General features: G+C 41.9%; 1 protein-coding gene across 2 annotated transcripts in view; it reads right to left on the minus strand.

Moving 5' to 3' along the window:
* chd7 (chromodomain helicase DNA binding protein 7) overlaps positions 1-23,839 on the minus strand; it is a 95,464-nt gene that overhangs the window by 17,809 nt on the left and 53,816 nt on the right. For both annotated transcript variants that reach the window (XM_033651020.2, XM_033651019.2), the window contains exons 7-26: positions 22,493-22,558; positions 21,278-21,333; positions 20,609-20,723; positions 20,041-20,124; positions 19,791-19,928; positions 18,089-18,210; positions 17,111-17,354; positions 14,604-14,780; positions 14,079-14,222; positions 13,861-13,959; positions 13,504-13,678; positions 12,694-12,910; positions 11,445-11,640; positions 10,924-11,091; positions 9,743-9,922; positions 9,471-9,581; positions 8,035-8,246; positions 4,210-4,409; positions 3,490-3,649; positions 1,389-1,478 (exon numbers count right to left, since the gene is read on the minus strand). In XM_033651020.2, the coding sequence (XP_033506911.2) occupies positions 1,389-1,478; positions 3,490-3,649; positions 4,210-4,409; positions 8,035-8,246; positions 9,471-9,581; positions 9,743-9,922; positions 10,924-11,091; positions 11,445-11,640; positions 12,694-12,910; positions 13,504-13,678; positions 13,861-13,959; positions 14,079-14,222; positions 14,604-14,780; positions 17,111-17,354; positions 18,089-18,210; positions 19,791-19,928; positions 20,041-20,124; positions 20,609-20,723; positions 21,278-21,333; positions 22,493-22,558 (2,954 nt within the window). The remainder of the gene's footprint in view (positions 1-1,388; positions 1,479-3,489; positions 3,650-4,209; positions 4,410-8,034; positions 8,247-9,470; positions 9,582-9,742; positions 9,923-10,923; positions 11,092-11,444; positions 11,641-12,693; positions 12,911-13,503; positions 13,679-13,860; positions 13,960-14,078; positions 14,223-14,603; positions 14,781-17,110; positions 17,355-18,088; positions 18,211-19,790; positions 19,929-20,040; positions 20,125-20,608; positions 20,724-21,277; positions 21,334-22,492; positions 22,559-23,839) is intronic.

The following is a 23,839-nucleotide window of genomic DNA, read 5'->3' on the forward strand; positions in this document are numbered from 1 at the left end:
GATCACAAACAAGAAAGCTTGGTCTTGTTTTAAGATCTCCAGATGTCTGTGAGAGGAAGTGTGGCTCTGCCAGATTAATTTGTTATAAACAGAACAGGAACTGAATAGTTTGCTTGAAAAGGAAAAGGCTCAGTAACAAAAACACTGAGGAAGCAAAGAAAAAAATGTCAGTCCTCTATAGTGTGGGAGAGTCATAGACCAGGCATGTCCGAAGTCTGGCCCAAGGGCCGATCATGGGCTTCAGACTGATTTTAAAAGCCCCTTAGCTTATTTTTCAGAAAATGCTATGTGTGGCCCACCACACAATATTGATTAATCAAGCAAGGTCACATTGCATTTTTTCCGTTCACCTCATGCTGGCAGGACTATCTTTCGGTTTTTAGACACACAACAAATAGGAACTACACAGGCGGAACTAATGTATTTTCATAAACAGACGACAGACAAGCAAAGGATTGGTTATCTCACAGCAGACATTTCCTGCTAGCTAGCAGACATGGCCACAGCAAAGTAGCGTTAAATAGATGTCAAGGACCGCCACCCCTTTATGAACAGTAAAAAGTGAAAGATGAAACAGTTGTGTTTGTCTCAGAATTTGTACAGATTTTTTTTTTTTTTTAAATAACCCTTATATTGCAGGAAGCAGCTGGCCCACCGGTATCTCCACATCATTCAAAGAAGTCTGGACACCCTGTCACAGACAGGGTGTCCAGACACCCATTGGTTTGTAGACTCCTGTATTGAAGCCTTAAGTTTAGCATTTTGGCTGTGACCATCTTGGATTGTTGGAGCCAGAAGTGACCATATTTGGACAAGAGGATGGATCTAACTCTAAAGCTACCTGCTAGCCTGGTTAGCACAATGCATTTACAACTATGGTTAACTGTGATAATGCTAATGCTAATTTTAGGTAGCAAAAAACAAGCCCAAAACCATGATTACAAAAAACTCAACATCTGACTCCTAAGAGGGTCTTTTTGTCCAACCAATCACTGAACAAGTCCTTTTGGGTGACTTGTCAACAAACAGCACCCACCTCTTACTCAAAGAGGCCCTCCCTTAATTATGCACAACTTTAAGCCTTACTAACATTTAAAAATTCACCCCCATACAATTGTCATGAATGTTGAACTTAGCGATTAGAGACTAAAATCATTTTTTGTAACAGGCCATTAAACATGTTTAATTCTGCTGTAAAGTTGAGGCATTTAAACACAGGAGTCTAGGAGGACTGACTGGCTACTGGAATGAGCATCAACTGATCGTTCAAAGAACTGCAGTTTTTTGCACTTCTGCTTCAGCTTCATTTTCTAGCCCCGGTGGTTGCCGCTTGAAAGAAGATGTGGTTACAGAGACACTAAAATGAAGACACAGAGAGGTTTACTAACCTGGATTCAGCTCCTTCCAGGATGCGTTCGGCCTGGTCACCTATGACTTCTTGGCGCAGATAATACAGCATCCTCACCCTCAGCAACACCCTACAAAACAAAGCAAACTTGGTAAAAACCATTCTTGAGGAGAGCTGTCTGGTCTGACTCTACACAGAAGATTAGCTGGGCTACGACTAAGTTATTTTCATCACGAGTGAATTTAATTAAACAAAATTTTTTTTTTTGTAATCCTTTAAAAATGTCCCCTATAAAACGTCAAAAAAACATTGGAAGGTGCCTTTCAAAATTTCCCAGAGCCCACTGGGTTTGATATGACTAACCAAACAGTTCAAACCCAAAGATAGTGGGGCTAACAATATTTTGATTGAAGATTAATCGATCAGTTGCTGGGTCTATAAGATGTCAGAAAATGGTGATAAATGTGGAGCAGTGTTTCCCAAACAATTAGTGGTTGCAGCTCTAAAGTTCACATTGATATAAAACAGAAAAACAACACATAAGCATTTATTTTGATAATCTAGGACCAGAGAATGTTTTGCTTGAAAATATTTATCAATTAAATATATTGTTGCAGAATTATTTTCTGTTGACTGACTAGCATATAAACTGACTAATTGCTATGGCTCTAAAGATAAAACTGCCCCAGGAAAGTTCCTCTCCCGTAATTCTGACGATCTAATTCCTTAATGTAATATTTTTGTAAATACAAGAATACAGCAAAATATATTTTTCAACTTATTTGTAAAAGTCCCTCATATTGCCTCTGATATCAGATATTTCATTACCAGAGGGAGACCTAATTCTGTTGGAGGACATGCTGTTAAGAATAGAAAGGAGCAGTTTGCCGGCACACTGCGAACAGGATCTTGGATTTTTGATTTCAAACACTTCAGATGGAAATGTCCTGAGGTTTTCTTCTGTTGAACATACTGGTTGCACAAACGACAATTCATTACTGCATCTCTGCATTTTCTACCACTGCTGTCAAATAGATGGCCATCCTCTCTGGATACGAATTACAGATGTTCCTAGTGAGAGTCATCTCCTCCAGTAAAATGAATCACTTCAGTCGTGGCTCGAGAATGAGACTCAGATTTGATCTTCTGACATTGGAAATACTGCTATCTGGGAGATCTGTTTCACTGTAAACATTTGTCACCAGATTTGTCACCAGGATTTAATGCCAATAACGGCGTTTGGAGCAGAAGACAGAGGAGAAGAGGCGGGGGCTGGGGGGAAGGAGATGAGTGGGAGGAGCAGAGAGGAAAAGAATTGAAAGGACAGAGAGCGGTGCTGGTAGGGAGGGAACAGAAAGTTTGGAGAGGCAGTGAAGATGGGGGGAGGGTATAAAGACAGTCACTTGCAACTCATTCTGCGGTGTGTGTGTTCGTGCATCAATGGCATCACAAGTTGCAGTGTGTGTGTGTGGCTGTGTGTGTGTTTGTTGGCAGGCTGTGTGAGCTCATCCATCAATGTGCCAGGCCTGATTAGCCACACAACGCTGTGCTCCAGCCTAGCAGATGGCACCACATAATCACCCCCAAGTGTGTGTATGTGTGTGTGTACGTCTTTCACCCACTTCCAACAGGTCTGCCTGCCTAGCACCTGGCCTGGCACACAGCCAGACACACACATACACACAGACGTACACACACACAAACAAACAAACTTCCCCCTCAAGAAGAAAAAAAATCTTGGAATTGAAGCATATCTCCCTGACAACAGGAGAGAGAGCTGACCACAGAGCAAACGAGCGTGTGTGTGTGTGTGTGTGTGTGTGTGTGTATCTGTGTGGAAGAAGACTGCGAGGCTGGTGCCACGGTTTAAGTAGTGCTGTATGTACGGTTGTGGAGCAAGAATCAAACCATCGCACCTGCCACTTGTATCCAGGTTTTAAAGCTACAGCGCCATTAATTCACATTAGTTTGGTATCCATGAACATTTTACTTTATGTGAATACTTATTTAATTAATAATCATTTTATAAACTGATAATGGCAAACTACATATTCAATATCAATACGCTAGCTACCACGGTGTCTAGTGGAGTGTGTGTGTGTGTGTGTGTGTGTGTGTGTGTGTGAATGACAGAGCCCTACTTGTTACAGTGATGTTTCAGGTGTCTCTTGTAGCTATCCTCTTGCAGTAAGTGGTCAGGATTGCAGCTGGCCAGCCAATCAGCTCGTGGAGTCTGTGGAGGCGGGGCAGGGGGCTTTCCCTTCTTCCCCTTCCTGCCCCGAGGGACTGGGGTAGAGAGACCTGGAGAGAGATGGAGGGGGGCAGAATGAGAAGGTGCTAAGACAATGATCAGGGGCATCTGCAAATGACAACCTGTAAGATGATCAAAAATTTCCACAACATGTTCCAAAACATGGCCAACAGAATCCCTCCCAAAATAAATCCAAAACACTGCTGGGTTCAGTTATCTAACACTGTAATGTAATCAGACAACAGGATGAAGATTCTTACTGCAGCCGTGTATCACAGCCATTGTTTTCTTTAAATAATCAACTCCTTATGCCTAAATATCCTGATACAGTATTTCTCTGATAACCAACAACTAACTATTATCTACTTTCTCACCCACCTATCAGCCTGACAAGGGGAAACTCTAATGTGCACTTTAACATTGTGGGAGAGATATTAATTTACTGGTTCACTATATGACAGATTCTCATAAATTAAGCAGTTAGCTCAGCCATTTTTAGATTTACCATGTTCTGTTATTACAGTGCCCTGTAGTTGTGCTTTGTGATTACATGTGCTAATGCAGTAGAGTGTTTTTAATTTAATCAGGTGTGTGTGTGTGTGTGTGTTACCAGAATGGTTGGTCAGTGTCTTGGTAGTCCCGTCTTCACTTGGGGTAATCAGGTCCCATATGAAGCTCTTGATGTTTTCGTCTCCACGGTAATGAAGCAGGCAGTAGGCCAGGAGCGCTCTGCAGATTGTCTCTACATCGGCCTCCTTCAGGGGGCGCTTGAAGCGACCATGAGCCAGGATGTCACTCCACCTGCCCCAACTAGAGACAGACAAAAAACAAAGGGACAACCCGGTCAGCCTGTTGATATACCCAGCCTATTAAATAAAATATTCAAACAACTAGCAAAGTTGAAGAGAAAAAAAAAGTACCATGTTTTTAAATCAGAGAGAACATAACACTAGTAGGTCACTGGTTTTGGGACTTCATGTCAGTGCTGTACCAAATTATATCAACTGTTATAAGATATTTGCAATAAGTATAACGTAACATATTACACATGATATAATAAATAAATTATACTACCAACAATAATGACACCTTGTAATTAAACATATAACTTATAATTTTCTGCCTGTCTCTCAATCAAAACAATCCCAGAAGGAGTAGTGACGCCATCATTGCATTGTTTCTCCAAAGAAGTATTCATTCAGTGTTCATTGTTTAGGAGGTTTCTACAAGGAGCCAAATAATTTACGGAAATCTCTTCCTCTCCAAAACAAACAGACCAAGTGAATGAAATCAGTAAAAACAATGAATAAGGCAGTTTCACTCTAAAAATCAGTGTTTCTCTGATGCTGTTTGGCATGGCATGGGCTAGAGCCAAGTTGCCACTGACATTTCCTCAGCTTGTTTGTCTGATAACTTAAGATACGTTCAAAAATCCTTTGCCCAGTTAAAATATATAGTAAGAACAACCAAAATCTAAAGCATGTATTGTAACAATGTGGCTTAAAACCGGATAAAAAGTAAATATATGACAGCCTCTTGCAGACACCCACAACCCTGACACATGCGCAAGAGTCCTTAATTAAATGACAGGTTTTTTGGGTCAGAAACATTCAGGACAATGTAAGTACACAACTCAACACGGTATACAACACTGGCCTACTTGTCTAAAGACATTCTGATGTGGAAAAATTACATATTATATCTTTAATGCTATTACACACTGAAAATCTTAGGCTGTCATTTCTATTCTTTTTAAGCTAACAATTGTAATCAATTGGGTGAAAGCTGCTTAAATTAATAAGCATATTCCTGAAAAGGACCCTGGTTACATCCGCTATACTTAGATAAGGATACTGTGAAGTGAAATTTGAATTTCTATACCCAAAAGTTATACATTTTACCAGTGTGTCTACTTAACCATTATGGTTAGCCTAACTAGTTCCACCCAGGCCTCCCTCTGTGTGCATTCATGGATCACAGCCCAATGCTCCACCACCGCCTCAAAAGCGTAAGCCACCCTAAAGGCTGATGCAGTGGACAGCATCCCTCACACTCTCTTGTTCTCAACTAAAAAATTTTCCAGTGCTGCTTCCAGATCTCCACTGAACCATGAGAACCAGTCTTAATCGGAATGATTTTAGACGGGGTAAAATGGTGGATGAGGGCGAGGGAGAGTGAGAGAGAGATGGATGATGGGAAAAGACAACAGAGCAGTGAGCAGAGAGGACAGGCCCAGTCAGACAGTGTGTTTTTGTGTCCTACAGCCTCGGGCCACGAGACTAGACTGTAACAATAACAACGCTGACATCTCACTAGCACCACTGTTCTTTCTTATACACACACACACACACACACACACGCACACACACACACACACACACACACACAGTCACACCAAGTCAGCCATGAAAATGGACGGGCTCACCCAATAATCAGTGTCTGTGGTAAGTGTGTCAGTTGGCCTCTGTGTGTGCAGTGTAATGTTCTTGTATCTGTGACTTTAAAGGCTGTTACACTGTACTAGTGGAGGTCTATGTTAAGATGCTCATGCACACATTCATAGACACTCAAATTAAATATTGTTCTTTACATCCTCAATTGCAATTATATGCGTCATCTACAGGCTTTTATTAGGATAGACAGAATATATTTTAAATCAGGATTTTGGAGGAAAGGGACAAAAACAGGTGCCTGAAAAGTCAAATTTAGTGAACTCTTTGAAAGTAAGTGTGTATGCAAGTGCCATGCTCTCCAAGGTCACTTTGTGTGCACTAGAACGAGCATGCTTCTTGTACACAAGTGTGTATGTGTGCATGGGTGTGTTTAAAGGCGCCTCCGATTACTTGTGTGTTGATGGCCTTGGTTGCAAGCATTTGTCTACTAAATCACTCTATGTGCAGGTCTGCATCCAATAACTCGTGTGCTCTTTTACACACACATTAGCTGAGTATGAACTCAACCCAGCAGCATGAATCCACATCCAAGACCAAACCAGGTTCTCTTCTCCTTTTCTGTTAAATTGTCTCCTTCAGTGAGGGTTTATTCCACCGTAGTCCTTTAATGTTGTACTTTTATTATCCTACCTGCTCTCTGGGGACGTACCTATGCAAATGGTTTAAAGGTTTTGATTCCTTTTGCTTTATTTTCATCATTTTGGAAAACAGGCTTCTTATGATGACTACTGGTACCACACACGTCTTTTATAACTATGACGGTACCTCCAGCAGCCTGGCTCTGTTTGAGGTTAACAATGTCCAACTACCAGCAGCTCCAAAGCTCACTAATCAGCACTTTATGTCATTTGCTTAACCTGTCTAAAACACAAAGTGTTTTGTCGTTATGGTGAGGCCACCAGGTAACGAGACCTGAGTGCAACACGAGTCTGATTTTTTGACAAGCACCATAACGTGCAATACTGCACCCGCCCTGACATCCACACAAATGACCAACTAATTCTACAACCCCACCCGACCTGTCAGCACAGGATCCAAACTTGGGCTGTTCAAATAATTTGGTAAGGCAAAAACTTTTAGTGATCTTTTTGGGACATACATGTGAGACCAAGATATTGTAAAACAAAGATAATATGGGGGGACAAAAAAGAATTACTATTACTATCATTTATTTTAATATATTAATCATTCAACTCAAGCAATCTGACCTGCATGTTCTTTGTTTCAACCAGAACTGAACCTAGAAAAAAAATTAAGACACTTGCTAAGGTATGCCCTGGGTATCCAGCACGATGCAGGACTCTGGTGGAGACTCCAGGAAATCACAGCGACTAGGGCTGGGCAATATGGACAAAAATTAATATCTCTGTTTTTTTCAGGGTGAATGGCGATACACGTTATATATCTCGTTATCTTCTATGAAATGGGCTTCATGTTCAGTTGCAGAAGTATTGAGTGAGTAAATGAGTGAGTGGGGCGGCGCTGTGCAGAGAGTGTGAGAGAGGAAAGATGCACACTGGTGTGTGGTATGCAGGCAACTCGACCCTATATCGATATAAACTTTGTTGTCTAAATTTATATCTTGCTTGAAAACATATTGTACATAGTGGTTATATCGGCCAGTCCTAATAGCGACCAAGAAATACTCTGGCACATAACATGTCATTTGTAGCTTTTGTACAGGTTAAACATAATAAGTATAATGAGTTAATGAGCGAGCTTTGGAGGTGCCGGTAGGTGGATTTCGTTTTATTTGTAAATGTATTACTTCTTTCAATCATATATGTATTGAAAACGAATTGCATTTCATCTCTTCACCACATCATATTGTTTGTAAAATAAAACAAAGGTCTGAATCTAAATGACGTGCTCTTCAAAAACTGATTTCATGCCTCATTTGTAGTCATTTTTGTAAATAAGCCAGTGGTTGACATTGTTCTCCGTCTGTTTTTTTGAGTATGAAACATAAACATGTGACTGACCCGTAGACCAGCAGGTTCTTCTCCACTCTGAAGCACTCAGATCGGGGGTAGCCTTGAGTTTTGTCTTGGGGTCGTCGTGGTTTGGATGAGGGTTTGCTTGGTTCGTCGTCATCACTCTCCAGCTCAGAGAACTCCAGCATCTCGTCCTCTTTGACACTGCTGAAGTGTCGAGTTTGCTTCCTCACCCTTGGTGTGTCAATCACCAATGTGTTCTGGAGACAAAGCCAATGAAAATGTTTAGTCTGTGTTTTATAGCCTAGATATTCTTGCCCTCTTTTTTTTATTATTCACTAAGAACCTGGTTTCAATTACAGATGGCCTGAAATCCATCAACAACAATATGCTAAGCACCTTCTGCTTTCCTCCTGTGAAGTGGCCCATTTGCACATTTCTTGTATACTCTGACTTCTATGACTGGTGTGAACCCTGTGAATACACGGCATCTTCTGTACCAAACCTGATTAATTGGATATTTGGCCCCGTGTTTCATTCCTGATGCTGAGAAAAATTTCTGCCCAGCTCAAACAAACTGGCATTAATTATGTTGTCTAATGAATTACATTTTTGTTCAATTAATTAGATTTTTTCCCTCACAATCCCATTAATATGCACAAACAGGGCAGTAGTTAGCTCCACAATTATCACAGAGCGCTGCAGTCATTTCCATTTTAACATCACACAATAAGAAATCCCAGGGGAGCGGCCCGTATTCACGCTCGCAGAGCTGGATTAAGTGTTCCAGTGGAGAGCCCTCCACAAGAGAGGCAGTGAGGGAGTGGAGAGAAGAAGAAACCAGGAGGGACAAATACACAAATATAAAAAGTGAACAAATATAGAGAGGGAAGGAGAGCAAGAATATGAAGATGCCTGTTAGCAGAGCACTCAATGGGTGTGTAAGAATGTGAGTGAGCTTGCATTTCTGTGTGTGTGTGTGTGTGTGTGTGTGTGTGTGTGTGTGAGCACTAGCCTAAGTGATATCTCTGTACCCTCCAGGCATCTGCGCTCTGTTAAGTGGAGCTAAGCAGCTTACTCTCTCTCGCTCAAACACACACACGAGAGCAGGGAAACATGGGTAATTAAGGAAGAGAGGAGATTCCCAACTGTCAATATTAATCTCTCTCTTTCTCTCTTCTTCTCTCCTGATCTTACCGCCTCTCCCTCCTCCTCCTTGCTTGTAGTGATAGCACTGACTAATTATCACTGCTAGTCCCCTTTCCATAAGGGGACACCACCAAGCATGTATGTGTGCATGGGTGTGTGTGTGAGTGTGTTTAAGACTTTGTACACACCAAAGTATATAGAAGCACACTCTGATCGTTCTCTCTCTCTGTGGCTATGTCATTTGTGTGTGTTCGTGGGTGGGTTTTCAATTCAAGGTACTTGTGTTTACAGTATGTATGTACAGTTTAACATGTGTGTGCTCATGTGTGTAGTACCCGTCCATTGATGGCGTCCAGGTCAAGCTCGGCCTTCTTGGCCCATTTCTGCCAGAAGTCTGGATCCTCCAGAGAAATGTCTGTTCGGTTACCTGCTGCAACAAAACTGGCCTGCAGACAGAGGAAGGCATGTTGGATGATCACACTTGTTCAGAGATTATTTAGATACACATTACAAACGCTACATACAGAGTGTATGAGTAAATGAAAAGATTTTACAACAAAAAAAAAAAGGTTTTGCCAAGGTGTTTTAGACTGAGTTAAGTTTTTACCTTAGCAAAGGTGGAGCCCTTGCCCTCAGACTCTATAGTGATAGTGTGGGTTCGTCTCTGGAGGATTTGGTCGATGTCCTCCTCACAGAATTTTGAGCCTTCGTCTTCCTCGTCCATTAGAGCTCCGTATGCTCCCTTTCTCAGCAGGTCCTCGATCTCCTTCTTGGACAACTGCTGGACCTGGACCACAAACGAAAACATTTTATTCTATGGCAAATATTTGTGAGCAGACAAACACTTAGTCGAAATATTTTAGCTGAATTATCCAATTTGTTTATTTTGTGTCTGTAAGGTATGCTTGCTGATTTGTGGGTTTGGGTGCCCGTCGAGCACTCTCGCACATTTTCAGTTTGTGCATAAAAAAACCTGAGAGGAAACACCACATATTTGAAATATGTGTCAAGATTCTGCAAAAGTTTTACACATGGGAAAGGTGGAAAAGTCAGTGTACTAACAAAAGGTAAATGAACCAAATCCTAATATTTGTATAACAGTGGATGGCTGCAACAAGGAATTCAACCCAGGTCAATGAGGTAAGCTTGCTAGTATACTGTTAATGTCACCAGTTAGCTAACGTTAGACTGTTTGGTGTTGACAGTAATGTTGTGGTACCAAGTCAGCAGCTGACATTTGCATTTACATTGAGTGAGCTGTTGATAACATTACATTAACTGCCCTTGGCAACATGCTGCTCCTCACCCCTTTTATAGCTGCATCTTGTCCAGTGGACACACCAGCTAGCAGGGCCGGTTACAGCTTTTTAGGGGCCCAATGCAAAATCTTGTTTTACCCTCTTATTTCAATCACTCATTAATACACACCAAATGTGTTTCATACTTAATATGCATAAGAGACCAAATGCTATTTTTATAGAAAACAGTCAACAAATTTAACTTAGCTGCATCGTTAAAATCTAAATTAAAACAAACTTTGTTGCAGGTCTCTTTTAAAAAGAAAGTTGGCTGCTGGCCCCATCAAAAGATCACCTGTCCAAACAGCTTTTCTGGTAGAAACCGTGGTTAAAATTTGCACTATTTGGATGGAAACCCAAATATTGTGTGAGTGTGTCCACTATATAAACTAGCCTTCTGACACAAAGTACACTAAGCAGATTTATTTACAGGAAAAATCAATCCAAAGCCATCAATGTAGATATTGAATGTGTGTGTGATGTGTCTCACCCCGCTGTTGGCGTTCTCTCGTCCGCTCATGCTCTGGAGGACGGCCTTGTCGAGGCCCAGCTTTAGACTGGCCTTGTCGAACATCTCCCTCTCGTAGCTGTTCCTAGTGATCAGACGGTAGATCTTCACTGCCTTGGACTGGCCGATACGATGGCACCTGGCCTGGGCCTGGAGGAGGACGCAGTCACAGATTCAGAAACATTGTTCTACAACATATTTTGCTCACTCTTCTGTTCAGTCTGCAGGAGTCTATTCAGCTGGATATGTGAGGTTACAGCAGAGGACTAATGATATGGTCCAGTGAACCAGAGCTAAATGTGGCTGGCAGAGTCATTACATCCAGCCAACAGTCTCAACTCCAAACTTGCCACCCTGAAGCTGGTAGAGACTCAACAACACTCCTGACACTTTTTAGTACAGGGGCCTCAACACGCTGTACCTAATCAAATGTCACATAAGAACTAATGCTATAATCATTACACAACAAAATAACCTCAGGCAGAGCATCGTGTGGTTTGTACCTGCAGGTCATTTTGAGGGTTCCAGTCAGAGTCAAAGATGATGCAAGTGTCTGCTGCAGTCAGGTTGATACCGAGTCCTCCAGCTCTCGTACACAGCAGGAAGACAAAACGGTCAGAGTCAGGTCTGGAGAACCGGTCGATGGCTGCCTGCCGCAGGTTGCCTCGAACTCTGCCGTCTATACGTTCATAAGGATATCTGGACACACAGTCACACAGTGGGAGAAATTATTTTCATTAACATCATGTTGTGAGTATTCTCAGAAAAGTCAACACTGTAATAGAGATGTTCCAACTGATGCATCTTCTCTTTAGCTGATCACATCACTGCAATTTGAAGAGCTGCTTTCTCCCTGTTACTTCCATTTATGTCATATAAATAATTCACGAAGATTAACTTTATAGTTTTGAACCAGGACCTCCCCTATTTCAATAAGGTAGCTTGTAAAAAATAAGGTGTGCCACATTTGGTAGCTCAAGCTGTTATTTCAATGTATCAGATCTAAATTTAATGCACACTGCACATCTGCTACCTTGTATATATGTATTTGTACTGCAGAGTGTCTACAGGTATCACACACTTATATTCTATGCTCTTTAAAACCTTTTAAAGGTAAGTTTTGACCAAATTTAACACTGATTTTGGACAAATCATCCATTTCTTATTCAAGCACAACAGGTAATTATAAGGTTAAGTATATGTGCTCCCATGCAGAGTCAGGTTTTGTGTTGGGTTATGGTTTGTACAGTGGGTTAGGTTAATCTACATTTTGCAGATAGGTAAGTGTAAGCACAAAGTAAAAAGGCAGAATTAGGTGTAAAGATTTCTAACATCAGAAATGAGACATTTTGACAAAAAGAAATTAAAAAAAAAGAAGATAAATTACATAAGATCAAATGCTGGTGGCAATTAAGGCCTAAAAAATCAAATTTAAAGACAAATTAATGCCCTTAAAGGCCTAATATTTATTGAACTGAATTTAAGATATTTCAAGACTTTTTAAGGACCAGCAGACACCTTGTACTGTGTATATGAAGCATCTTTAGCACATTTATTTTGAGATGAATTCAGTTTGATCTTATCTGGTTGTAGATTGACTGTGCACTGGGCAACTGCGTCATTTATCTGATCGGACTCCGTATCAGCAGGTACCCGTTATTAAAGGACTGGGATCGGGGCCAAAAGAACTTGATCAGGACATCTCTACACTGTGCACATCTAAAGGAAATGTTCACTTGTTTCTATTCTTACCGTTTCTGGATGAGGTAGTCCTCCAGGATGTCCAGACAGCGGACCATCTGACTGAACACCAGGACTCTGTGCCCGCCTGCCTTCAGTTTGGGCAGCAGCTTGTCAATGAGCACCAGCTTGCCAGCAGCCTGGATCATGGCTTGGAGGGCCATGTCCGGCATGTCTGCCCTGCCACCATGGGAGTCCCTGAACTCCTCAGCGATCTTCTCTTCCGCTCCTGGACAAAGGAAACAATTTAAATTGATCAGGAAACAGAAAACGATGATTTTGGAACATCAAGTGGAGCAGGGAGGACATTTGTGAACAACTTTAACAATGTAAGTAAACTGCATCAGTTGGCCTAACATTACTAATGATGGCTCGGCAGAGAAGCCAAGCCATCATGTCTTCCTTTGAGAGCAATATGGCTGAATAATAGAAGATTAAAGCACAGGACAAAAGAGAATGCCTGGCAGCAACTGGCAGACAGTTCTAATGTAAAATCACAGAAATCCAGCATCATAAAACTCAATTGGGTTGAATCTTTTCCGTAACTTTCTTCCAGGAACTTTCTGATTGCATCTCAAACAGAGAGCCATTTTAAAATTTAAACCACCTCAAGCGTAAGGCTGAAGTTAATACTGCATCACAGTCTAAATTGGAGTTTAAAGTTTTCCAGCAAAACATAATGGAATATAATCTAGGTTCAGAGTAGAAACTAAGCTGATGTTTAAAAAAGGTTTCAATTTAACCTTTCTTCATTTCATGTGAGTTTTAAACTTTGGTGCAAAATGATTCAAAGTTCAACACTGATTTAATGTGTATTAATACCATTAATGAGGTAGGGGTGGTTGCAGCATTTCCTCAGCTCCATCATGGTGTTGAGGAGGTTGGGGACGCTGGATCCTCCGCCTCCACCTCCTGCTGCACCTCCTTTGGACAGGAATGAGAAATTCTTCTCCAGAATGGCCCGATAGTATTTCTTCTGTATGTTGGTCAGCTCCACCTGGCAACAACAAAGTTGATTCAATTGCATTTTTCTTTTCTGAAACATGACCATTTCCGACACTCACACAACAATGTGGCCAGAATTAAAAAAAATTCTGACAGACACTGCAGATGTGGCTTCAGTGAGCTTTCTTCAGCTTAACTGAAAAGCAGAAGAGGTAAGTGTTTTGAGACATCTACCTCGATGATGGTCTCCTCCTTAGGGGCCAGGTTCTTCTCCACATCCTCCTTCAGTCTTCTTAACATCATGGGTTTCAGAATGCCCTGCAGTTTCTGAACCTGAGACACACAGATGCAATGTTAACACTTCATTCAGTGGGGAAACTATGAAAAGCTGTAACAGATGACAACCCCCCTCTCCTTTTTTCCACAGCATAGATTTCAAGTTCTCTATTTACCTGTTCTTCAGTCTTTAGGTCTCCAAATTCAGTCATAAATGTCTGTTCAGACGGGAATCGCTCAGGCTCCAGGAAGTTGAGTAAGCTGAAGAGCTCCTCCACAGTGTTCTGGAGAGGAGTTCCCGTCAACAGAACTTTGTGCTCCTGGTGGAGAAGAGAGACAAGAAAAAGAAATTAGACTTTCTAAAATGAAAAAGCAGGATGTCTTCACTGCTTTAACCTCCAAAGGGAAGAAGAGAGGGACCATATTACCATGACAGAGGTACTAGGCTAATTTGTCCAACTCTAACTTCTACAAAGTGCTCTCACGTGTCTGTAAGACGTTTATTTACGTCCAACTGATCTCAGCATCCAAAGAACTACAAACACACACTTTAAAATGTATAACATGCTTTCTTAAGCCTTGAGCTTAAGTAGTATTAGTAAGACCATGTGATCGACCTGAAAAGCATGATGTGATATACTGATAACGACCACCAGCCGCTTCCCAACTCCTGTGTTCCTCTTGCCCTGGCCACCACTCACCATGTCCATCATTTTGAGTCCTTCCAGTAGTTTGCAGTTTCGGTTTTTGAGGCGGTGGGCTTCGTCTATCACCACACAGCGCCAAGGCACGCTGCGCAGCTCTGGACAGTCAGTCAGAATCATCTCAAAGGTGGTTATCACCGCGTGGAACCGATACGCTCCCTTTATTATCTTACCCTGAGGAAGAAAGATAAAGAAAAAGAATGAAGGTCAATAAAAGTAATCTGAAATGTCTTTGTCAGTAACTCCTTTATTATCTCACACCGTGGCACTGGGAGGAAAACTGTTTTCACTTTTACACCAAAAGTAAAACGCACTGACCAACCTTGTGCTACAGAACACTGTCCACATGTTTTGTGCCTTTTTCTGTTTATTCAACCCAGGTCCATTACACAACAAAACACCCCCTCAAACTATAAGCCCTCTTAGACATGGTAGAAATGACCCATGTAGACCAGGAGTGTCCCAAGTAGCTGTTGTATGTCTCTTCTGTATGTAGTGAAGCAGGCAGTGCAGGAGAAAAGAACGCGTCGTCCGTTACAACCTTGAGGATTACCTCTGCCTGGATTAGCAAGGACACGGCTACTACAGCTTATTTTCTTTCTACCTTCTTGGCAAAGGTTGCACTGAGAGATGTTAGTAGCATTGTACGATAAGAGCTTACAGTATATATGGCTTACAGCGAGAGGACTGTAAAGAGCTTACATGGCAGAGGAGCACTGTCCATCCCCAGCTGGCTCAAGATTTCCCCTGACCAAAGAGGTGTTCAGATCTGCTGACTGTCTCACACAGCAGCCTCTCATTTCTCCCATCTACTGTAGACTACAGCTATATCATCCTCATTCTAGTTGTTCCTCATTCAGAGCTGGTCAAAGGATGCATCACCAGTGATCCTTCTTTAATGAGAACACTCCAGGTTCTGTTTAGTTTCAGTCTTTTTCTAAATTACATTTTGCAAGCTGCTGTTGGTACAAAGTAGGCTGAGCTACCATCTAGGTGCAGCAATGATTCATCACAATGTGAATGATGGCCAAACAGTGTCCTGAGTCTTTTGATAACAGCAAATTACATTTATGTTATGTAGAGACATGTATTAAGACATCCTGGATAAGACATTTATGAGTTGGCAAATCCTTCAAACACCTTTAAGAAATTTGATATCACTGCTGTTGTTGATCAAGCTAAATCAGACCAGACAGCCTATACAGCTCTGCTCCTGTAGAACTAAGCTAATGTAATGTCTATGACTGTTCTTAGTCACCTGTTTGGCTGGACCACAGCATGCAAGGTCAGCTCTATAAATGCTAAAGGCTGTGTGTACATGAGTGAGAGAGTAAGTTACACCATTGGTTGGAGTGAGTGATGAACGTGTTGCTGAGTGTTGGTGTTTCTTCATTAGCCGTAGCTCTCTGAAATGAACAGGTGGTGACAGAGCAGTGGACGCTGACAGTCCTGTATTACTGTTTTCCTCATTTTCTGTAACCAGTGTGGCATGAAAGCATGCAGGAATTAGCAAGCTTGCTAGCTAAACAGCTAGCCACTACATGAGTAAAATTTAACAATTAAATGCTTCATCCACACACAGTGTAGAAAAGCATATGGCGATCATCAGATGAGTGACAGCAGTAAAAGCACGGTGGGGTTAGTTAACTAACTAGCCAGCCGTGGCCCAAACGGCAGGTTTGGACAGAGGAAAGAGAAGATCCCCTCATCCTTTTGTTTGAGCAACAGCTGTGTCTGTATGACACGAGCCTTAAATTCATGAGTAACGTTATTGAACATTATGTATTACAATGTCGGAGCAGGTGCAGGTGCAGGTGAGGAGAAAGTGGATATAGGACCCTGGAACTGGTGCTACCACCTTAGTAACAACCCTAACTAGAGATCAACTAATCAGTTAGGCCCATTAGACGTTTTACAAACTATCATTATTGGCGGAACTGCTGTGCAGTCTCAACCAGTCACACTGAGACCTACATCACCAACCAGAGCTGAAAAGAGGAGGGTTGTGTTAAATGATCAGTGTGTACAGCTCCAGAGAAAGCAGGTCCCCTCTGCTGTGTGACTGTGTCTAAGGGTACAGTTCCTCATTTTAAAATGTGTTTACATAAAGTTAAACAGCGAGGCAAAATCTGTGACTGGGTGAATGTTGCCATGTCTCCTTTCAAATTAAAAGCCCTCAATGTTACATACATGGCCTAGCCGTATACTAGGTTGTCTTAATACCTCTGGCTATAAAATTGTTTGTCATTTGAAAATAAACATTTTATGATTAATGAGGTTACAGAGCAAACAATCTAACTACTCTTGTCAATCATTTTTACAGCACAGACTGCATAGTGGTAGAAATTAATGACAATGAAATTTTTAATAAATTTTCCAACTTCTAATCTCATGTCATTTGTTACATGCATCTTGTAACATGTGCCAAAAAATGTGTATTTCTAAATCCCCTCTCTTTTCTCTTCCAGTAAAACAAAAAGTTTTTTTTTGTTTGTTTGTCTTACCTGTGTGTCTCTGTAGTACATTTCGTATGCCTGGATGGTCTTGCGGCTGGCCTGGCTGCCGTGATAGACCACCACGTTGAGCTCGGTCCAGGTCCTGAACTCTCTCTCCCAGTTGGGAATGGTAGAGAGCGGAGCGATGACCAGGAATGGCCCCTCAATGCCCTTCATGTACATCTCATAGAGGAATGTAATGGACTGAATGGTCTTTCCGAGACCCATCTCATCAGCCAAGATACAGTTACGTCTGTAGAGGACAAATGATGTGGACAGAGTGAACAGGGGGCTAAAAACAGCTGGAATACATGTAGGAATCTGTATTCTATTTTTCTTCTTCAGAGGCATTCAACTAGCAAAGATCTCAAAGCCTGCATGGCAGATACCACAGACTCCTCCCACTGTGGCCCTGATTTGAAATTCCATGACTTTAACATGACTAAGCAATGTGCATCCATGACCTAAACCATCTTTCCCTTTGGTTTATTAATGCTGCTTTTCCAAAGGGGTGAGGTAGTCTGCTTTCCACTCCAGTGATCTAATGCAAAAAACATGTGTAAGACAAACTGGAAAATTATCTGCCATACTTAAAGACTTGATGGAATTCCTTCAGTTTTTTTCCAGGTCTTAAATACACCTCTGACGCTTCCATGATATTCCAAGAAATCCATGATTAGTATTCCCCCTCAGACAGTAAGATTTGGGGCACATGAAAACACAACAGAAAAATTCACTCAGAATTGAGTTAAACTATAATCTTCTATCTGTGCTGCTGAATGAGGATGTTTGTCTGCAGACTCTTGTGGTTCTATCAGAGCGCACATTTCATGCATGGGTGGCACCAGTGGGAAAACATAAACCACACTATGCTAGAGGGCAACTTAATGTCCACTTAAGGCTATTAAATGAGGTGCTATCACATGTGCAGGCTTGCAGTAGCAGTTAGGGACTAATTCTAATAAAATAAAGTTAATGGTGACTTACGAGTTGTACCAGTTGAAGGTTAGCCAGTTGAGGCCTTCTAGCTGGTATTCCCTGAGTGCGTTGCCGTTCCTGTATTCCCTGGAGCCCTCCAGCTTTTTCCAGTCGGCTGCAGGAGGCCGATCCTGGACGCACATTAGATCATTTGGGGTTATAAACAACACTTAAAAAACAGATCAATGGTGTAAGTATGTGGATTGTTGAAAGACTATTTATGGGTTTAAAGGGACAGTTCACCCAAAAATCAAAAATACATATTTTCCCACTTACCCGTAGTGCTATTTATCAGTCTAGATTGTTTTGGTATGAGTGTTGGAGATATTGGCCGTAGAGATGTCTGCCTTCTCTCCTATATAATGGAACTAGATGGGACTCGGCTTATGGAGCTCAATGCGTCAAGAAAATACATTTTAAAAACTCAACAACAATGTCTTTTTCCTCAAGCAGTTTCATGTAGGAATTATTTTCTTTCTACCGAACTACATCCACTAACTGTATCACTGCACACCACATGATGTAAACATTAGTGCCGTCCTCCTGGGCTGAGCTGTAACATTAGCTACTTCAGTGGTGCAAGGTGAGCTAGCAGTAGATGCACGCTTCCTTCTACGTGGTGATACCATGAACAGGACTGGATTGGTAGAAAAAAAATAGTTCCTACATGAAACTGCTCACAAAAAGGTCTGTGGATTATCTTGAGGAACTGAGTCATAATTCCTGGAAAGGGACATTGCTGCTGATTTTTTTTAAAATGTATTTTTTTGGCAGTTTGAGCACCACAAGCTGAGCATCATCTAGTTCCATTACACTGAGGAGAAGGCATAGCACTACAGGTAAGAGGGGAAAAAAGGTGGATTTGATTTTGAGGTGAACTGTCCCTTTAAACTGTGTTTCACTGCTCTTTAAAGAGTTGAGTAATTGATAGGTTGATTGACAGAAAATTATTCAGCAACTAATTTGATAATCCATTGATTGTTTTTGCTAAAAGGACTGATGCATGATTGAAGGACACTGTTTACTGCAATTCAAGGTAAGCAAGGTCCTTTGAGGGGAAGAAGGGCTCAGAAGAGAGAGCCAAAAGCTACATGTTGTTCCACATACCATATGGATAAACATGGGACTGTGGTTTAGTTTTCAAGGGATCTTGTCATGCATTTAACTGTTGATAAGTTCAAGTATTGACCGACAAAGTTATACAGATTCATCCCTCTCCTAATTGAGATGTTTCTCTGTTAGTCCAACTGAGAATCCCTCCAGCTACACTGCTGGCATGGCTAAAACTATAAATACAAAAAAAATCTAAATGCTGCCTCTGTAGAGCATTTCTAACATGGCCCTTAAGGAGAAACAGTAAGCAGTAGTTAAATAGATGGACACAGGGAGAGAAAGGAGTGATGAGGGAGAGACCACAGCCAGTCAGCTGCTTCTGTTCAGCATTAAACACACTGTTAGTGGTTTGGCCTGGCCACAAGAGCAGGGCGTGTGTGCATGTGTGTGAGTGTGTGAGTGTGTAAGACCACAAGAACGTGGCCCTGTGGAGAGCAGTTAGGGGAGCTGTAAATCTGGAGGAGGAAGGAGCAGGCAACAGGCCAACACACACAAACACACATACGCCTACTGGGAGGAGGGTAGGAGACGTATGGCACCCAACAAGCTCTCACAGGCGCGCACGCGCGCACACACATACACACACACAGCTACTTACCACTCTCTTAGTGTTGGGTGTGCGTGCTGCGATGCGTTCATATTCCTCTATCTTGGACTGGTCGATGTCGGCCTTCAGCTCCCAGGTGGAGTCTTCGTAAGGCAGACTGCACCATTTCACCAAATATAAGGTCACCGTCTGCACAGAAACACACATACACACACACAAACAGGAGGGAGGTTTGGTGAATGTGTGTGTGGGGAGGGAGAGGCTCAAACCCATGAAAGATGACAGGAAGAGATCAAAGCACCTCTCCGTTTTCATCTGTGCTCTCTGAAACGTCCAGGACACGGTCCACCTCCACGTAGTCCGGGTTAAAAGGCTCATCATCCATCTGGAGAGAAAGCAAGTAGAGTTTTACTGTTAGAAGCTAGGAGGCAGTTTTAAAATAGGTTGGCTTACATTGTGTGTTAGGGTGAGACCAGATGATTTCATATTCACAGTGTATGACTGAGGTGGAAAGCTGATGCCTTTTGAGTATTTCCCATGTGGTTTTTAATTTGTGTCCTTTTTCTTTTCCCAGTAAGACAAATGGATTCTGGCACCTGAAAATTCTCAGTCAGGAGGGGTTTTTTTTAACCCTGAACCACCACTATAACTCAACTGGTTTAAGCCTTACGTGTGGTGACATGTAGAGCATGTAGAGCTACTGTTTATTCTGGCATCATGTTGGCTAGGACTTTGGTGATATCCTTATGTAAACAAATATGCATGGAAGTACAATGAGCAATCTTGAGGTCAGCAAAATTATCAAGGTCATGTCCAAATATCGTACAATAAGTCGATAAGGTAATTATGGTGACAGGCCTCGGTCTTACCTCTGTTATGAAGTTGTTGAGCTGTTGCTTGGCCCTAAACCTCTTGACCTTCTGGTGTATTCTCTTGTCCTTCTCCAGCTCCTCCAGGTCTGCCCAGCGACAGTGGAGGTACGAACTGAGACACAGGAGAAACAAAGCGATTCATATCACTCCTACTGAAGCCAGGCAGTAACAAGAGTGCATGTTGCAAATATAACACTCAACACTGGTGATCACTCTTTACTGGTTGCACACATATTTGCAAGTTGTGTGGTCAAATGTGTGCATGCAGCTTAAATCTCATTTGCATTTTCTTTTGCTGTCCAAACTGCAATCTGAATGGAGTCTGGAGAGATACATGAACGGCGTGCCAGCTGAATAAATGACTGCTTTGACATAAGCTGCATAAAAAAATACCAAAATGTTTTAAGCAATATGATCGAATGTGACTGTACTACTACTACTTTTATGTTATTGATGCAAGAGTGGATCTGAAGAAGAAATGGCTAAGTCACCGCACCATAAAACACAGTGAATAAGGCTTTCAGGTAGAATATACTGAGCTTTTCACACCTATGGATGCCATGGACACCCTGGTGTGTATGTGTGTTGAAAATATGTCTGAAAAAGAGCAATCCCTGCTGTAAAAGAAAAAAGAGGTAGACGTGGAAAAAATGGCTTGTTACTCACAAGCCCTTGAACTTGACATAGAATTCCTCCACCTCCACTTCCTCCCCCGACTCCAGCTGAACAGAAAAAAAGGGTAATAATCAGCCAATATAGCAACTGCATGGTGAAAGAGCAGAAGTGGCTCGTCATTGTTATACAACATGTGGTTAAGTGGCATAGAAGGAGCCTGCATAACACACCATCACACTGATGTCAGTCAACACTGAATCTCACTCTGCTTGACATCGTCACACTGGGGGAAAGTATTGTTTCATTCATATCTTGTCAGTCTCTCAGACATTCACTGTTTTGGATAACACATAAAGGCCAAATGTGAATGAAGCTTAAAGAGAAGTAGAATTTTGGGAAGGAAATGTGAACAATTTCAACATCAAATCTAGACACAGATTAATAGCCAAAGGAAATGATTTCTCAGAATATGTGGCAAACAACAAACACAAACATCTAACACTGAAAGATGAAGCAGCTCTTTGTTTTTTCTGTTTATACAGGATGGGTGTGAAAGGGAAATACCAAAACAGTGGTTCTTTCAAGCGCGGTGTCCACTTCCATTCACCATTACTACTGTAAAACACACACACACACACACACACACACACACACACACACACATACGCGTGCACACCCCCCCTCCACCATGCTACTACTACTGTAATGCCATGAATCATCAATCACACACACACCCTGCCTGAGGAAACGCTAGCTTGGCGTCTGGCGTAGCTAGCATTGTGGTTTTGGCTGTGTGCCAAGCCCGAGGTCAACTCTGAATGGAGCTGTGAGTGTGTGTGCATGTGTGTGTGTGTGTGTTTGTGCGTGTAGGTGGGGGGTAACCCGTTGGCAGCTGGCTAGCAAAGAAAAGTTGGCTGGTGACTATATGTGCGTGTATTGGCTCAGGGATGAGCTTTCTTTAGACGAGCCGTCTAAAACAAAGCCGGGTAGATGCACACACACAAATACACACGCAATCAGATACACACAGAGCTCCAAGCGCACACACACGCTGAAATACAAGAACTCTTGTCTCCGCTTACCAAATGAATACACGCTGTCTGAGCTGTATGTGTGTGTGTGTGTGTGTGTGTGTGTGTGTGTGTAATCTGCTTAGGCCAGCTGTGGAGCGGCTAATCAGATGACGTAAACTATGACTTGGGCCAGTGTGTCCATGTGTGCATGTCTCTGTGTATTGTGTCTGTGTGTGTCACTGTTGCAGCTCACCTGTTTCTTGGTGATGCGTTTGCCCATGATCTTCTCCACAACTGGCCCCTCGGCCTCGGCCACATCCTGGAAACACACAGAGGATCTGAAGAGTTGGAGCTGTCGTGCATGTTTTAATACAGCTGTTGATACAGAATCCCTCTGACAAGTCTGAAACACACTGCTTTTATAACAGCTAAGGCTCAGTAACAACTGACACACACAGTTTCTTCAGGTGACAATGCAGATGTAAAGGGCCATCCTTCATTATCTACCATTTTTGTACATGCAGCTATGTTTCTTGACTACAAAGAAAGAAGTTTTTACACAGTTTTACAGTTCTACCATTATTGGGTGGTGCTTAACAAAGCAACATGCTGGTATTTATGGCTAGTATCAGTTGAACTTTTTTTTTTTACTTTACTAGACTGAGATGGCTGTTCATGTTTTAGACGTATAGACTGGCATGTTACCTGGGGAAAGCCCTCCTCGGAGAGGTGAAAAGGAGCTCTTAATCAAGATGTTCTACTAAGAACATTTAAAAGTTATATTCTACACATTAAAATTTAAATAAGCTACTATATAAATTTAATAGGGATGCACCGAAATGAAAATTTGTGGCCGAAGCCAAAGCCGAATAATATTAAGCGCTTGGCTGAATACAGAGTACCAAATACCGAATATCGTTGTTTAGTTTTTCATTAGTTTTTGCAGATGAACCCCCTCCGGATTAGTGTTGTCACGGTACCAATATTGGGACCCACTGTACGATACCAATGAAAATATCATGGTTCTGAGTAGTATCACGATACCACAGCGAAAATGAGGCAGATGTGCCTTTTGTCATTTATAAAAAGATAAATCACTTTTCTATAATACATCAATGATATTTCAATGGAATAAATTACTTATTGACTTATTTATACTTCAAAAACAGCATCAATAAGTGATTAACATAGGGGGATCAAAATAAAATAAATAAATAAAATAAGAATCAACCAGCCACCCTCCTCCCCTGACAAGTCCCTTCATAAGTAAAGAACAGTCCCTAAAGTGTGGTGAGGTTTGTGGGTCGTGAACAGCTCGTTTCTCCTCTGACACGTCACATACCTGTGTTTGGCTGGCTCGGCTGTTCAGGTACTTCTGGGCAGTCATGACACCAAGAAGAGGATATTATTGGAGCCGACTACTCCATCGCTGGTAAGCCGATGGCCACCGTAATTGACAGGAATACATTACTGTCTGTGTCTGTGACCCCCGTTCAACCCACAACTGGTGGGATTCGCCTTTCGTTTCTGCTGGTGGTTGAAATCTGTAGGCTGCTCGCACAGCGTGCTGAATGATTTAAGCCTATTTTGCTTGCTCAAA

The sequence above is a fragment of the Epinephelus lanceolatus genome, chromosome 12 (assembly GCF_041903045.1).
Source record: "Epinephelus lanceolatus isolate andai-2023 chromosome 12, ASM4190304v1, whole genome shotgun sequence".
Classification (NCBI taxonomy): Eukaryota; Metazoa; Chordata; class Actinopteri; order Perciformes; family Serranidae; genus Epinephelus; species Epinephelus lanceolatus.